Raw genomic sequence first — 17,350 nt, forward strand, 5'->3', positions numbered from 1 at the left:
TGGTTTCTTTCAATAGTCTGTTGCAGGAACAAACAACGCATAATTCAGCAAATGCTTCTTCTATTGTCTTGTTTAAAATGCTGATTTCTGTTTGGCATTAGGGCCAAGAAACAATGATCTGAGTCAGCCCACCTATCCCGGGTTTGAAGGAGATGTTTTTAGGACGGTTGCGGACTATTTCCTGAATCTCCCAGGACCCCTTCTCACCTATGAGTATTATGAGCTCTTTGTGAATATTTTGGGTATGTATTTACATTTGTAATGTCTGCAGGCCTGACGTAATGCATCTGTGTAGCTGTTTTGTGGTAGCTTTGCTGTAGACCCTAATATGCATCCAGGCTGTCTGCAGATGGTGAGCATACGCATTACAACCCGTGTTCACCATGAAGCTTATTGGCAGCTTTTATGCACGAGCTTATAGGCAGCAAGTGTCCAACTGCATCTAGCTCTAAGGTTGTGTTTTTTTATTTATTTATTTTTTTCATTTGGAACGCTACATCAGACTTTAAAAGTAGTTGTAAACCTCAGACATGAAATACGAACAAAGCATATCCCCCTATAGTGTGTACTTGTCTCCATTAAGAGCGCTAAGTGTCATTTCTGGCTTTGTTCCTCTATCGGCGAGTCACTTTTCTACAAGTTCTCCTCACACAGAGAAAAAAAAAAAAAGAAGCAAGGGGGGGAGCTCCAACACACACCCTGTGATTGACAGTCTCAGCTCTGTGGGGGGGAGGGTGTCCCTCCCCTTCCCTTCCCTCCCCTTCCCTTCAATCAGCTCTCAGAGCTCTCCTCACTGACCTCTGCAGAATGTAATTTCAGCTCTCCGTTCCCTTTTTTTGACAGCTCAGACAAGTGTTATAAATTCTGCACTTTGAATGGATGTAGAGAATAGACTACAGGTACAATTTCTGTAGGAGGATTTTTCATCTGCATCACCTGATGCCAGTCACTGGGTATATGGAAGTGTATATAAGTTGTAGCGGTTTGCAGCCATTTGTCCTCTACATCCTTGTAAAGCTCAGAGATCAAAAGATTTTTCAGACTCGCAAAGCAAGTGTGTGTGTGTGTGTGTATGGGGGGTGCGGGGCTGTGCGCGGGGCTACAGTTACACGCTGTACAAGAGTTCTAGAAGCTGATTGGAGGGTAGAGACACACCCCCTTCACACAGGAACAGAGCTGCTTCTGTCAATCTGCTGGAGGTCCCTCCCCTGTCACCATTTTTCTCTTGGTGTCAGGAAAACTTGTCAGAAATGATTCATGCAGGAATGAAGAGGCAGACAAAAGGTGTCACTTAGTGCTTTGGAGAGAGGCAAGTACACACTATAGAGCAGGGGTCTCAAACTGGCGGCCCTCCAGCTGTTGATAAACTACAAGTCCCATCATGCCTCTGCCTGTGGGTGTCAGCCTTGCATTGCCTCATGAGACTTGCAGTTTCGCAACAGCTGGATGGCCGCCAGTTTGAGGCCCCGGCTATAGAGGGATATGCTTTGTTCAGATCTCATGTCTGAGGTTTACAACCACTTTTGTTTGTTGTTTTTATATTTTATTTATTATATATTTATATAATTTTTTTTTTTTTTTTTTTTTTTTTTTTTTTATAGCATTGCTTGTTTAATAGTTTTGGCACTGCCGTCTATACTAATTTCTTGGCTGCTTGATTTGTCCTCCTCCCCATTCCTTCCTCTGGTATATTTAACATGTATTTCATTCCTTGATAGTCGTATGTGGCTATATTACAGTACCCCGCAGGCGCACCACGAAACGCAAACCAAAGAAGGGAGCTTCTAGACCGCAGCAATCTAAGCCTCTGCTGTCGGAAGACACCAACTTTAAGTCCACGGAATGCCTCCTCCTTAGCTTGCTACGCAAAGTTCCCAACGAAGAGGAGCAAGATGACGTCGACACCTTTGGTGAGATCGGCCGACAGCAACGGGACATTGCTCTCAGCAACTCACAACGGGCCCCGCTGTACGGCACCATAGATGGACAGTCCAAGGGTGGCAGCAGGGTCATCGGTGGCAGCTGCCAGAATCTCTCCGTTTCTGGAAGGGGTGGCAGCGGGCCCTACAAAGTGCAGGTGCGCAGCTGCTCCTTAGAGGGCATCGCCGATGTGTCGTATTCCAGTAACGATGCAGACTCTCCAAGTTCAAAACCTTGCTCCCCAAATCTGCCTTCAGAGGACCATTCTGCACTTTTAGGAGGAAATGCTCGCTCTTCGTCTTCTGGCGGTCAAGGACAAACTCTGCAACTTTGGCCTGCTGTGGACCGATATGATCCTATCCCTGGTTCCAGGAGACTGCCTCGATCGCAGAGTCTAGGTGATTGCCTCGGCCCTTGCTCTAGTATAAACGCTCCAGTGGCTGAGATTACCGTCAAACCCAACCAGTCTGCGCAAAATCGGCAACAGAAGCGGTTGAGTTCTATTGAAATGATGGAAATGGCTGATCTGGATATCACTGTGACCAAGCGCTTGTGTCAGAGCACTATGGAGCTCTCCAGTTCCCCTCTAACCTCCAGCTCTCCTCTACTGCACGCTTCCCAGCCCTGCACTGGCACGCCAAGTAAGATTAACACTCTTGTGGCATGAGAACCCCCAACTCATGGCATGAGAACCCCAACACTTTGCATGCCCCCTCCCTACGCGTTGCATGACTACACTGCATGCCCCCTCCCTACGCGTTGCATGACCACACTGCATGCTATGCTTCTATTTAACCCACCATAATTCCGTCTCGTCTTCATCTTTTCTGTTGTCTTTTATATATTGCATGCTTTGCCTGTGTCTGCATTGCTTATCTGAGAAGGCAAAAGTTAGTCCATGCAAAACTAACCTATCAGATTGTGGTAGATCCTGGAAAATGAAATCGCCTGTTTCTGTAAATGCTCTAGAAAAATGTTTTTTGGCCAGTAGGATAAGAGTAGCCAGGTAGTCAAAAAGTGTAAAATCACGAGAGATTAATTATAACGCACATACAGATCCAACTACTTTTAGCTGATCTCCTTGCATTGCAACTCTGCATTAGTCAGTGGTAAATGTGGTATACACTATATATTCCATCCCCCGACACTAGTTAGTTTCCACAATCCATGACTTAACTTCACAGTTCACACAAATAAGTTTTAAATTCAATCTGTAGCACTGACCTAAGTCATTTATTTTATTTTTTTTCCCACAGTAGTGTGACAATCCCTCCACCTCCGGTCTAACTAATCCCTCTCACCTTATGGCATGGACCCCTGTGCAAACAGGTGGTCATGCAAGCGGGTATCAAAAGGGTTAACACGGACCATAAACTTCTCAAGTTTCCTTAGATCTCAGCAAGGACGCCAGGTCATGGGTAGAAAAAGATCTAAGTGCTCACCGCTTAAGTATCAGATTTAATTTTTGTGTTCAAACACAAACTACTCACATAAAGATGATAAAAACACAGTATGTAAAGCCGACAATCGTGTTAGTTCCGTAGGGCAGCAGCGGGTGACGTCATGCGTAGCTCCTCCCCTGTACGCGTTATGTCCAATCAGAACTTCGACGTCACCGGACGAGCCCCCCCTCTTCCCTTCGTTAGCAGACAGAGGCACTTGGGGAAGGAGGGGAGGAGTCCGGTGACGTTGATATCAGTGACCTCACCAGATCTCCGGCGGAACTCCCTGAAGACCCGGAAGCCGGCAGAGAAGTGAGTAACGATCAAAGGAATTTAATCTTTAATTTCCACAGCCCTAATAAAAAAAAAAAAAAAAAAAAAAAACCATATACATTTTAGTGGAGATTTTCCATCATTTCCTGTGCTGTAGAATCAAGTAGTTGTGCGAGGATCTCTTTTTCCAATGTGAAAAATTGTCCCCTCCTTTTTAGTTGTCAAAAATAAGTGTCTCCATTTTTGGAAAATTTGCCTTTATTCCTGTTCTGGGGCCAAATCAAAATTTTTAGATGATGCTTAGAATTCCAGTATAATTCTAACTAACTAGTCTTAAAATGTATTCACTCTCCCCACTCTATGCTGGCTAACCTGTGCGTTTCTCTCCCCCCCCTTTTAAACCTGCTGGTTGAATGGCGAGAAGGTGGGTGGGGAAAAAAAACTTGGTGTAGACCCTGCTTTAGTCAATGTAGGTTTTAGAGGGGAGAATTTTTAAAATAACCTGGGTTTATTCTGGAATTCTACTTAACTTTTTGCCTTACAGTGGTCAAAAAGGACCAGTAGAGGGGAGAATCTCAGTGTCAGGGACACGGGTGGTAATAAAAACTTTGAAGGCTTCAAAGTGGTTCTAAGGCCTTTTTTATTTTTTATTTTTATTTTATTTTTTTAAACTTTAATGCATTTTATGGTAAAAATCCTTCTGTGTAACAGAATCCCCAGCCTCCCCCCCCCCCCTTATACTTACCTGAGCCCATTCACGATCCAGTGCTGTGCATGAGAGCAGCAGCTCTTCCGGATCGGTCCATCTCTCTTGGTTGGTTTACAGCAGTGAGAGCCATTGGCTCCCGCTGCTGTCAGTCAAATGCTGTGACTAGGAGTAGGGCTTGGCCCGGTCTTCCTCAATTGATGCAGACAAGGAGGTTTGGGGGCCAGGCCACATGAGTGTCCCCATAGGAAACGCTCACTGAAGAGGAGGAGCGCAGAAGAAAGGGATCTGGGCTGCTCTGTGCAAAGCCATTACAAAACTTAAATAATAATAAAAGAACGTGGTGTATTGAACCTCTGCAGAGAGACCACCGTTTCCACACAGAGTAAGGGTCCTTCTCTACAACATGCTGGCAGGAGACAGGCTTTTCTACTCACTGGCTGCTTTCTAAAGAAAATGAAGTTACAATTTAATTCTTTGATTTGATGTGATTTTTGTGCCTTATGTGTTTCTTTCCTCTACTTGTGTGTCATTTTGAAGCTTTTCACAAACGGATCAAACTGCAATCAATATAGAGAATTTAGACTCCTGTTTTTACCTATTTATACAGGATATGTACCATTAAACAAGACAAATTATACACTTGTTTAATGATGCAATGAAAAAATTTGTTATAATATTTATTTATTTTTTATTTATAGGTTTTTATCTTTTTGTAGAGACCACTGATCCTAAAATCTTCGGTTCTTCCAAACACTTCGAAATTGTTAAAGTTTTGGAATCTTTGGGTTTCTGTGAGCGGAGGAGCGAGCTGTACATTTGAGTAGTCTGTCCCCTGTGGGTGCCAGCGGGCATCTTTCTTGAATTTATTTGACAGGTTATATTGTTAGTCATGGCAAAGAAAATTTGGGAATGAGTAGTCGGCCCCTATCTTGCTCTCTTTTGCTTCCACAGGCTGTGTCAGATATTCCCAATGGGATCCGGTAATATTTTTTCTATGTAGGCGTACCGCTGACAGCTGTACATAATCATTTTGACTTCCAAAAAAATGCCTGTCATTGGCACGTTGGAGCCGAACGTAACTGAAGGGAATGACTAATGAATGTTAAGTAGAAGCTTCTCAGTCTGCTAGTCTGTTAAAGCCCCGTGGAGCCCTCTACATTAATGTAATGAAGGCAGGCTGTATATATAGTTCTAGTGGCAAAAAAAAACTGAAACGGCAATCAGATGCCGATTTTACATGCTGCTTTGACATAGGACACAATGGCCCAGATCTCCAGCGGTCCACCCCTGTTTATAGATGGAAATAGATCTCCAGCATTCCGTACCTATTGTTGATTGGAGTGCTGTGCTGTGGAAGGGAGGGGGGGAGAGAAAAGGTATCTAGCAGTCCAACTCTGTTGATTGGAGTAGTGTGCCAGGGAAGGGGGAGGTTTCCAGCGGTCCAACCATGCTGATTGGAGCAGTGTGCCAAGGAAGGTGGGAGGTATCCAGTGGTCTGACCCTGTTGATTGGAGTAGTGTGCTTGGGAAGGGGGAGGTTTCCAGCGGTCCAACCGTGGGAGGTCTCCAGTGGTCTGACCCTGTTGATTGGAGTAGTGTGCTTGGGAAAGGGGGAGGTTTCCAGCGGTCCAACCATGGGAGGTCTCCAGTGGTCTGAACCTGTTGATTGGAGTAGTGCGCCTGGGAAAGGGGAGGTTTTCAGCGGTCCAACCATGCTGATTGGAGCAGTGTGCCAAGAAAGTTCTCCAGTGGTCGAACCCTGTTGATTGAAGCAGTGTGCCAGCGAAGGGGGGAGGTCTCTAACGGTCTAACCCTGTTGGAGCAGTGTGCTGTGGAAGGGAGGAGGCCTCCAGCGATCCAATTCTGCTGACTGGAGCAGTGTGCTGGGAGGGGGAGGTCACCAACAGTCTAACCCTGTTGATTGGAGCGGTATGCCAGGGAAAGGGGGAGGTCTGCAGCGGTTCAGCCCTGTTGATTGAAGCAATGTGCTGCGGAGGGGGTGGGGGTGCCTCCAGCAGGCCAACCCTCTTTGTTGGAGGAGCCGTGTGCTGGAAGAGGCAGGTCCCCAGTGGTCTAATCCTGTTGATTGAAGTAGTGTGCCAAGGAAGGTAGGGAGATCTCCAGTGGTCCAATCCTGTTGGTTTGAGCAGGGAGGGGGAGGTCTCCAGTGGTCTGACCCTGTTTATCGGAGAAGTAAAGGGGGGGGGGGGGGGGAGAGATCTCCAGCATTCCGCACCTGTTGATTGGAGCTCTGTGCTGCAGAAGGGAGGGGGGGGGGTGGTGGGAGAAAATGTCTCCAGCAGTCCAACTCTGATTGGAGTAGTGTGCCAAGGAAGGTGGGAGGTCTCCAGGGGTCTGACCCTGTTGATTGGAGAGGTGGGGGGGGGGGGGGGGTCTGCAGCGGTCCAACCCTGCTGATTGGAGCAGTGTGCCAAGGAAGGTCTCCAGTGGTCTGACCCTGTTGATTGGAGCAGTGTGCCAGGGAAGGGGGGAAATCTCCAGCATTCCATCCCTGTTGGTTGGAGCAGTGCACTAAGGGGGTGGGGTGTCTCCAGCAGGCCAACCCTGTTTATTGGAGGAGCAGTGTGCTGGTAGAGGCAGGCCTCCAGCAGTCTGTTGATTTGAAGTAGTGTGCCAGGAAAGGTGGGAGGTCTCCAGCAGCCCAACTCTGTTGATTGAAGCAATGGGCCAGATGGTTTGCCGGGCCACTGAAGACTGGGTTCACTGCTTGCCTGTGAAAAGAGAGGTCCGACTTTCCAATGTGCTGCATGTTTTAACTAAAACGGCATTAGATTGTGCCTTCTCCCTAACCCTAACGAATATAAAGTGTTCAATTAGACTTGTATGTGTATCTAACCCAGGAACAAAAAATGTAATCTGTTGCAGTTTACTAATCCATAGATGTGGTGGCTGCATTCGTTTTAGTTTTTTGAGGGTCACAGTCCCAGATTCCCTGTGTGGTATTTTAGGTTCAGTGGTTTCTCCAATGATGTCTTGTCTGGGTGAGCAGCTATCGTCTGGCACTATCCCAAAATGGTTGTGGGTTGCCAACTCTCGCGTTAGCCGTCCGCTGATTTCTCTGATCTGTTTTCTCAGGCTTGCTGCAGCCTCACCTGGAGAGAGTGGCTATAGACGCCCTGCAGGTTTGCTGCCTGCTGCTCCCACCTCCAAACCGCAGGAAGCTCCAGCTGCTGATGAGGATGATCTCCCGGATGAGCCAGAACGTGGACATGCCACGACTGCACGATGCCATGGGCACCAGATCATTGGTGAGAAAGCCGTTTTGTTCTCAAGCATCGTATGTTTAAAAAAATTCCTGGCACTGAATAGTCAGATGTTGGTTGCCTTTAGAGCAAGAGCTGTAATTTTTGTTCCACTTCATGTCCTATATGCTGTGTGGGCTTCCTGTAATGCTGAAGACTATATTGTCTCAGACAATGAGCACATTTTCATTACTGATATGTATATTTTGCTACTGTGTTGTGTGTGTTTTTTTTTTTTTTTTTTTTTTTTTTATATGGTGCTTATACCTGAAAATCAAAAATGAAGTTCTACTAGAAGACTAATCCTAAAGCTCCAGCCTTTTCCGGGACCCTAACCATTAAGGCTTAAAATATTAAACCCTCAGTTATATATTTTTTTTTTTTTAATTTTTTTTTTTTTTTTTACGCATTGAGTACAAATTAAACTATTTGTTCAAACTTTTATCCCAGCACTTGCAGTTTCAATGCTGCTGACTCCTGCTGTCTCAGTGCGGCTTCCCTGAACTTCCAGTCTTCATAGCAAAGAGTTTAAGGCAGTCCCTCGCAGTTAGCAGCTACAAATACTGATGACTTTTTTTTAAATAAAAGGGCACTTGCCTGTCCAGAGGTCCTACGCTATGCTCACCCAAGCCACTTCTTCCCTGGCGCCAGCATGATTACTGTGGGCAGCTGGCTGTCCTGTGTTCCAGAAGGGTGGGGGGTGGGTGGCTGATGGAGAACTTCCAGTGGGTCGCTATGGTATAAACAAAGTACCCGCTCAAACCCACCCCCCAAAGTGTCAAAAATTTCCACCTAGTCTGTGTTTGGAGAAGGGAGAGTCATCCCAGGCAATAATTCTCCCCCAAAAAACGACGCATGCTCTGAAGCAAGTAAGAGACGGCAGCTATTGGCTACTGGCTATTGAACTTCCTTTTTTCTAGCCCCTTTGTACGTCACCGCGTTCTTGACGATCGGACTTTGGGCAAGACTGTTTTTCAGAGGAATTCCATCAAAAACCTTCAGCGTTTATTCCGACGGGAAAACCGGTCGTGTATACAGGGCATTAAAGTCTTTAGTGGTAGTCTTTTGAGAATTGAGTACTTCACAGTACAAGCAGCTAGAGGGGTCAGGGATGGTGTTTTGTTTTGGTTTTTATATATATATATATATATATATATATATATATATATATATATATATATATATATATATATATATATATATATATATATATATATAAATAAATATTTTTTTTTTTTTTTTACATTAATGTGCACACTTTAAACTTTGCTTAAACTACCACATGGGATACTTCTAGTGAAGCTTGGAATGGCCACAAAATTTGGATATCGCTGGCTGGAATTTGTGGACATGTGACCATCACAAAACCTCTATGGAGCTGGGTATGTGGACGGGGCCAGTCATGCTGGAACAAAAAGGGTCTCCACATGTTTGGACACGTAAAGATGTTACATAGACGTTTCAGACAATTGTAGAAGTACCTACAGACTTGTAGGTTTAACTCCTATAGTCAGGAACTGGAATTTGATAAAGGACAATCAGAGATTTTGTTAAAAGACCTTCTAGGCATCGGCATGAATTGATGAAGGATGTTGCCAAACAAGCATACTTTGCTGCAGGAATAAAAATTGTGTTGGGCTGCGTGCTGCTCAGCCATTCGGAGAAAGACTTGTATGAATGCAAGAAATCCTTTGGCGGTGTTGGGGACGTGGGTGAATGACGACTCCATCTCCCCTTTAGCCAGTCAGAGGAATCCTTGTATTCCTTGATAAAAATACAAGGCTTCTAGTGACTTAGGAGATCTCAGCCTGACTTGATTGTATTGTTTAAAAAAAAAAAAAATGTTTTGTTTTTTTTGTTTGTTTTTTTTGTTCCAGCAGCAGACAGGAAGTCCCTGTCTTGCTGCAAGTACACAGCATTGTATACTGTATCTAGCGGATGCTACCACAGTATGATGGAGCACCGACAATGGCTGCATCACTTGGTAAAGGAAATTGGCTTGGCCCAAACAAGCTATTTAGTGACAGGAAACCTGGAGTTGGCCATTGAGGTCATTGCACTGTTTGCATTTGGTGAAAGAGAGGTTTAATATCCACATACAAAAAGGCTTCTTCACAGTTAGAGCTCTAAAAATGTGGAATAGCCAATTGCATGGGGCCAGGAAGTGTGGGGTGTGGTTACACTTTTTTTATTTTTTTTCCCCACACTTGGAGCACATTTGGACTATGTGCTGGTATCAACGGTGGTTTGTAGACCAGCCTTTCTCAACTTTTTCCACACAGAGGAACCCGTAAAATAACTTTCAGATCTTGGGGAACCCCTGCTAAAAATGACTATATCTATAACATGATACATTAGAGTGGTCAGTGGGAAGAATTGTTCCTTACATTTGAGATCATTTGGGAAGAATTACCCCCTTACAGATAACTAAAAAGATCAATGGTGTCAGTGGAAACTTATCCGAGAGGCAACAATTGCTCATTGCTCAAGGAACTCCTAGCAACCTCCTGGAGGTACCCTACCCTTGTTGAGAAACCATGCTGGTGTGTGGTGTGGGGTGTGTGTGTTTTTTTTTATTTTTTTTATTTTTTTTGTTTTCCTTTTCAGGTTTTCTATTGGTTGGCATTTGTCATTAAAGTAATCCTAAATGCTATAGCATTCAAGAGAATGTAGAACTCAATCATTTGGAGTGTTGCATATTTTTTGGCTGTATGGTTTATTATTTAAAATGTGTAGAGTTTTTTTTGTCTTTTTGATCCTCTTCCTTTTTTTTTTTTTTTTTTTTTTTTAATTCTGTGGTGTCCTGTCCTTCCAGATGATCCAGACTTTCTCCCGATGTGTGCTGTGCTGTGCTGAGGAGGTGGATCTGGATGAATTGCTTGCTACCAGACTGGTCTCCTTCCTCATGGACCATCACCAAGAGGTCCTGCAAGTACCCTGCTATCTGCAGACTGCTGTGCAGGAACATATTCAATACCTCCAGAGACCTCGGGTAAATGTCGTCCTTCTAGAAATAGATGGTTAAAAAGTGTCACTTTTTCCTGGGGTGTAAAGGTCTTCAGTATGTCGTCCCCTTAGCAATTTGGACCCTTTGCAAGTTTCACCCAACCTCCTTCATATTTATAGCAGATGTGGGGTCATCTTTGGTCGTGATGGATTGGCGCCAAATGGGAGTTTTTCATCTGTCTTCTTTGCCTAACCCTTTATTCCCTGCAAAAGTTTTAGTTGCAAATGATTTATCTTTCTAAATTGTCAGTTTGTTAAATGATTGCATTGCTTGTCTCTCCCTGCACAGGTCCAAATTCCCCTCCCCCAGCCCCTCACCCAAAGCTTCTGCCATGCCAGAGCTGGAGTTCTCAATAAGCAGAGGGCATGAGTTTTGCAGATTTCAGGGGGCATATCTGACCTCTGCAGTCAGACCACTGCTTCCACACAGAGCAAGGGTTCCCCTCTGCACCATGCTGGCACTCGGGCTTTGGTTGCATTCTAAAGAAAGCCACTTGTAAGACTTTGCACACCTTCTGTGTTGATGCACCTGGAATGTATTTAGTGGATTTAAAATGAAAGTTAATTATGGGCATTAAAATACTGATTTGACATTGTAATAAAACACTTAGAAAAGAACATATATTGGCATAAATAAAAAGGGTAGGGGATGGTCACAGGTTCACTTATATAATGAGGCATTTGCCAAGAGCACTCAATATTACTGGCAGGAATTGGTGGAATTTATTCCCTAACAAATAACTTGGAGTAAAATAGGGGAAGGTATTTCACGGTAAGGAATAATGGGCGCGGGGGGCGCTCTAGCTGTATAATGACTACAGTGCAGTCCTGGGAGGCTGTCATAGGATGCCCTCGCAGCTAACTACGGATCGAGGCAAAGGGTCGATGTGATCAGCTGTGTCCAATCACAGCTCTTCACATGTAAACAAATGCCGGTTATCAGCATTTCCTTTCCTCATTGCTGTCTAAGGAAAGCGGATAACCGGCGATCCTGTGACCGGAGACATTTACACTGATAATCGGTGAAGAAGACAAATTAACTATTTGCAAAAATTTTTTTTAAATTGTGGCCTTTTTAAGTTTAGCAAAAAATAAACAGTGGTGATTAAATGCCACCAAAAGGAAGCTCTATTTGTCTAAAAAAAATAATAATGTCATATGGGTACAGTGTTGCGTGACCACACAATTGTCATTCAAAGTGTGACCGCTCTGAAAGCTGAAAATTGGTCTAGGCAGGAAGGGGATAAAAGTGCCCGGTAGGCAAGTGGTTAATTACCTTTTTATAGCTCTGAAGGAACCCATAGAGCATGGCTATGTTGGATTTGACTCTACCGCTTCGTTGTTCCTTATGGTGCATCACATCGACTGTGGTCTTACTGGCCAGTAGAGGTGGTGTGTAGGACAGCTGTCAATACTAGAAAGTGTTATGTGAAGGGAGTCACTTTAGGTGGGGAGGGCTTGTGGAACCCAGCTTACCTTTGGAGAGCTCTGGAAATTGTGTCCAGCTCCCCTGGCCCCCCTATGTGTAAATCACCCTATTTCCATTAGGGGCACAGGGTGACCAAGAACCCCAGTCTGATCTGTGCTAGTCGGACTTGCTGTACAGCCACACTGGAATGTTGTATATATGTATATATTGCGTGTTGTCTCATGCTGAGATCGTTTGGGGTGTGGCTGTGTCCCATTGTTCTGTTGTGTCTATCTGCCTTAGAAGAAGCGTATTATGGGATGGATGTTTTGTATTTGTGTTCCTGGCATGTGAACCCGGGGCAAGGCAGGGGAGAATCCCTTCAACAGCCCTCCCTGCTGATAAGGCTTTCTATTGTTCAAATGTTTCAATGCCTCTGAATTCCTTTTATTGCTGATTGGACAGTTTACCCCGCCCTGAACCAAAGGAAGATGGGGTGGGGGGGGGATATTTTGCTGAGTTGTATATCTGTTACCTGTGTTTTTGAATAAAGAGTTTTGATGTTTCTCACCCTACATTGAGTTACGGCTAATGACTGGGTGAGCTAAGGGGTCTTGGATAGTGCTGGTTCTGGACAAAGGAAGCATTTACGGTGCACCTAGTCCTGTTGAGGACAGGGTTCCATCACATGTTTTAACATATTGGAGCAGCCTGGATCTGGGGGTTACACCACTCTGGCAGAACCTATTCAGTAGTTATATTGCCACCGACTAGTTTGCTTTATAATTATACTTTAACCGATTGCCAACCAGCCGCCGCAGTTATACTGTGGCAGGTTGGCTCAGCTGCACGAATCACCGTAGGTGTACATCGGCTTGTACACTGCTTTCTGTGGACGTGCGCAGATTGGCCAGAGGGGGAACTCTGATCACTGTAATAATGTCACTGGTTCCCAAAAGTGTCAAATGTCAGCTAGGTGTCCAATCTGTCCACCGCCATGTCGCAGTCCTGCTAAAAATCACTGATCGCTGCCATTACTAGTGTTAAAAAATAAATAAATGCCATAAATCTATCCCCTATTTTGTAGATGCTAAAACTTTTGCAAAAACAAATCAATATATGCTTATTGTATGTGTGTGTTTTTTGTTTTTACCAAAAATGTGTAGTAGAATATAAATTGGCCTAAATTGATGAAGAAATTGTAGCTTTTTCTTTTAAATGTGTTTTTGTTTTTTAGTGTGTGTGTGTGTATGTGTATGTGTGTATGTGTGTATGTGTGTGTATGTGTATATATATATATATATATTCATTTTTTTTTTATAGCGCCAAAAAAGCGAAAAGGGGGGGGGGGACCAAGAGGTGATCAAATACCACCAAAAGAAAGCTCTATTTGTGGGGAAAAAGAGGGCATCAACTTTATTTGGGTACAGCGTCGCACGAAAGCGCAGTTGTCGGCTAAAGTAACACAGTGCTGTATCGCAAAAAAAATGGCCTGGTCATTAAGGGGGTAAAGCCTTCTGGGGCTGAAGTGGTTAAAGAAGGCCACAAGTGGAGGGAGAAGCTACAAAAACGAGCAGGAATAGAACCGAGAACATTGGCAAGGAGACCTCTTTACTGGTCTACCTATCAGAATCCATCTATAATTGAAATGCCACCATTGTGTGCGTAATGTTTTGAATATACTTTGCTTTATATTTAATACATCAAGTTGTCCGCCACCAGTGCGCAAAAGCTCCATGAAGTGCAAAGTGTAGAACCGGGTAGCAACAATATTTAAATTTGCTGGAAATTGGTAAAATATGATGAAATGCACCTCCATCCCTGCAAATGCATATTCATAAAAAAAGTCAGTCCTATTTTGGGAATTGAAATGAGGTGTAACGTGAACATATAGTACACATACAGTGGACACAGATTTTTTGGTAAATACAAATTTCACAACATAAATATTAAAATGATATAATATCAAACCAGTGCATAAAAATTACATGATTATATATTGCATACAATAATATTACAAGTACCAATACATGATCAAAAGAAAAATGCATCCTAAAATACAACGCATTTCTTGAATCTCAGTCCACTTCATCAGGAGTAGATGCACATCCAAGTATCTATGGAATAGAGCACCAATTTTTAGAATATATAACACACTGTTTGTGTTGCGCCCAGGGAGGATTCGATTTAAATCAAGTAGATTTTAAATCCCTAGTAAAAAGGCTTGATTTAAATCATAATTTTTAAAGAGCAACTGTCACCTCTGACCTGCTGTTGACTGACCGACAGTCCCAATCACTTTAATGGGACGGCTGGTGATGGGGCAGTAACGCACCAAGGTGAGGGACTTGGTGGCAGCAGGTGAGTGGATGCCCGCTAACAGGCGCTGCCATGATGGATCTGAAATGACTGGTTCTCTTTAAGTAGTGGTAGTTAAAATATTTAAAATTTGCAAACAAAATGGTTTCCTATTTAGAATAATAAGCTGTCTGGTTAGTAAAACAGCGATATCGGAACCGATTCAATCATATAGCTTGTAGTGCACATAGATTTTCAAAACAATGGGATAAAAGGAATATTCCTGAACTTTGTTTTATCTCATAGTTGCTGTGAAATTGTGTGAATGCATCAATGCAGTGCATGTTATTTCAGCGCACAGAGCTTGGATTCATTAAATGAGTTTACCAAAAATAATGCAAATTTTGCAGACTATACAGCCTCTTGCTGCATAACTAAGCTCCATTTCATGCTGAATAAACTAAATCATTAATGTTAGTTGTGCCTCGATTGGGTTATTCTTTAAATGGAAATGGGTACCGTCATCCTCCTTTCTTTTCCTAAATTCTTAATGTATCTTAAATAGAAAATTATCTTTAGATTTTGCTTACTCCAAAAGCACTTTATTAAAATAAATTTGATAATCAAAAATTTGATTTCCTGATTGGTCTCTATAGGTCGATGCATTTCACCCGTTTTCTGAATATTGTAGAATTCTGTGTATGATGTGTAAAGTATTTATTTCTGTGGCTATCCTCCCATAGCCCCGCATTGTTGGTCTGCTTTCACTTTGTACGGATCCTTCCGGAATAATGGCGTTCTGTTTTTTGCAGGTAAAGGGCCAACCTCCCGGATTTTATTTCTGTAAGCAGATCAGCACTCAGGAATTCGAGGAGCAGAAAGTGGTGATGTCACAGGTTGCTATAATGGATCTGCTGGAAAGTATTGTGAAAGACAAAAACCTCTCTGTGAAGGACAAGAAGAAGAAGCTCAAGCAGGTCAGACCTCCTCTACCTGGCTAAGTGAATGTTTGGTGTGCCAAGGCATAAATCTCCAATTAATAGAGTGGGGGATGGGACATTAAAAGAATTATAACTTTGTTCTAACAGAGGATGATTTCTTGTTCCCTTGTCCTTGTGAATCCAGCACAAGGAATGAGAACGGGTCCCTAGAACACAGAAAATGAAAGAAACTTTCCCCACTTCTCTGAAAGAAAGAAGATAAATAGAATATAGTTACTGTGCTCCTGTTAGAGAGATTGCTCAGGACTTCCTGTCCTTGTGTCACCCTGTCATCTGCACAGGAAGTGAGGAGTTGGAGGGTGACGGTGTTCATTCTCCATGATATGTCGGGGACTCGCCACCTTCTCTCGCTCACTCCTGTCTATAGAGCAGTACAAACGACCACAACTAAAGTTCACTGGTCGTTCCCAACAAGAGGAATTGGGAGGAAAAAAGGAGATCTGGGGGCTAACAGAGGATGTTGAAGGGAGGCAGAAAAAAATAGTAATCAATTTCATGAATAGATTAAGTTGTAGATGTGCATGCGGTATTTTTTTGAGATTAAGGATATCATTTAGTGTCACTGTTTGTGTGTGTGTGTGTGTGTGTGTGTGTGTGTAAAAAAAAAAAAAAAAAAAATTATATTTATATATATATATATATATATATATATATATATATATATATATATATATATATTAGTGTGTGTGTGTGAGAGCTGCATGATTCTGGCCAAGATGAGACTCACTATTTTTTTTGCTTCATATATTTATTTATATATTTTTTTTTTTTTTTTATTTCATTCAGTTTTTCCTGAAAATTGCATTTGAAAGACCACTGTATGTTTATACAGTTTGACATAAAGTATTGCAACAACCACCATTTTATTCCCTAGTGCAGGGGTGCCCAACCTTTTTAAGAGCGAGGGCCACTTAAGCAACTTGGTAACCAGTCTCGGGCTACATACAATGAGCGAAACGGGTGGATGACAGGTCACGGCTACTCTATAGGCCCTCCGATCCACCCAGATGGAAGGGGGCGAACTCCCTTCTATTTTCTTTATCAGATTTTTAGGACCGGATTGGAGGCAGGCAAGGGTAAACGTCCAAAAGTCTGTTTACATCTGCCGCTCTGTAGAGGTGAATTGAGGGTCCGATTGGGTAGGGCCGATCGTGTGAAAAAGGCCTAAACTGCTTTCAGACTGATGATTACCCACTCTGCGGGTGCACGATAGTGCTGTGGGTTAACTGGACTTTGCCATAGACTCCGCCTGTGGCAAAAGCCGGCGCTGTACAGGAAGCATTGGCTTATGGGGCTCTGCTCTGCAGCCGTTTTCTTCCTCTACCACCAGCTTCATTCACAACACCGATGCTCTGGTATGACGGGTCAGCAACCTGCGATCTGGGCTTGCTAACCTGCCATTCCAGAGCAGAAGGTCGCGGGCCACTGGTTGGCCACCCCTGCCCTAGTGTCTCTGCTTAAAAAAAAAAAAAAAGTGTGTGTGTGTATGTGTGTGTGTATGTATATATGTATGTATATGTATATGTATATGTATATATATATATATATATATATATATATATATATATATATATATATATATATATATATATATATATATATATATATATATATATATATATATATATATATATATATATATATATATATAGAAATCTAGAAATTTTACTTCCGAAATCCTCAAATCCCCGTGATCACATTTGACACCTTTCAGGGGGGAGGGGAGAGTAAATACCTGTATAATCCAGGTATTTTGTTCCCACTTCTGGGCATAGATATCCACGGGTACCCGCGGTTATCTATGCCATATCCGGCGCCCCCCCCCCCAATCTTCTGGGAGACACACAGGTCCCAGAAGACAGGATGTACCAGTGGAATAGTGCAGCGCGACTCACGCATGCCCAGTAGGGAACCAGGCTGTGAAGCTGCAAGGCTTCACTTCCTGATTCTCTTACCGAAGATGGCGGCGCCTCCACCCGAGGGACAGAACGGCTTTGGGTGCCGACCATCCCCGGCGCCCTGGACAGGTGA

General features: G+C 43.4%; 1 protein-coding gene across 2 annotated transcripts in view; it reads left to right on the forward strand.

Annotated features, from left to right (window-relative positions):
* Nucleotides 1-17,350, forward strand: part of DEPDC1 (DEP domain containing 1) — a 43,324-nt gene that overhangs the window by 15,396 nt on the left and 10,578 nt on the right. The window contains exons 7-11 of one of the 2 annotated variants that reach the window (XM_077450497.1): nucleotides 102-242; nucleotides 1,719-2,561; nucleotides 7,440-7,612; nucleotides 10,422-10,598; nucleotides 15,131-15,295. In XM_077450497.1, coding sequence (XP_077306623.1) covers nucleotides 102-242; nucleotides 1,719-2,561; nucleotides 7,440-7,612; nucleotides 10,422-10,598; nucleotides 15,131-15,295 — 1,499 coding nt within the window. The remainder of the gene's footprint in view (nucleotides 1-101; nucleotides 243-1,718; nucleotides 2,562-7,439; nucleotides 7,613-10,421; nucleotides 10,599-15,130; nucleotides 15,296-17,350) is intronic. The other variant, XM_077450498.1, reaches the window with a different exon arrangement.

Source organism: Lithobates pipiens, unplaced genomic scaffold, assembly GCF_037356315.1.
Source record: "Lithobates pipiens isolate NorthernLeopardFrog02 unplaced genomic scaffold, aLitPip1_a1.2 Scaffold_23, whole genome shotgun sequence".
Lineage (NCBI taxonomy): Eukaryota > Metazoa > Chordata > Amphibia > Anura > Ranidae > Lithobates > Lithobates pipiens.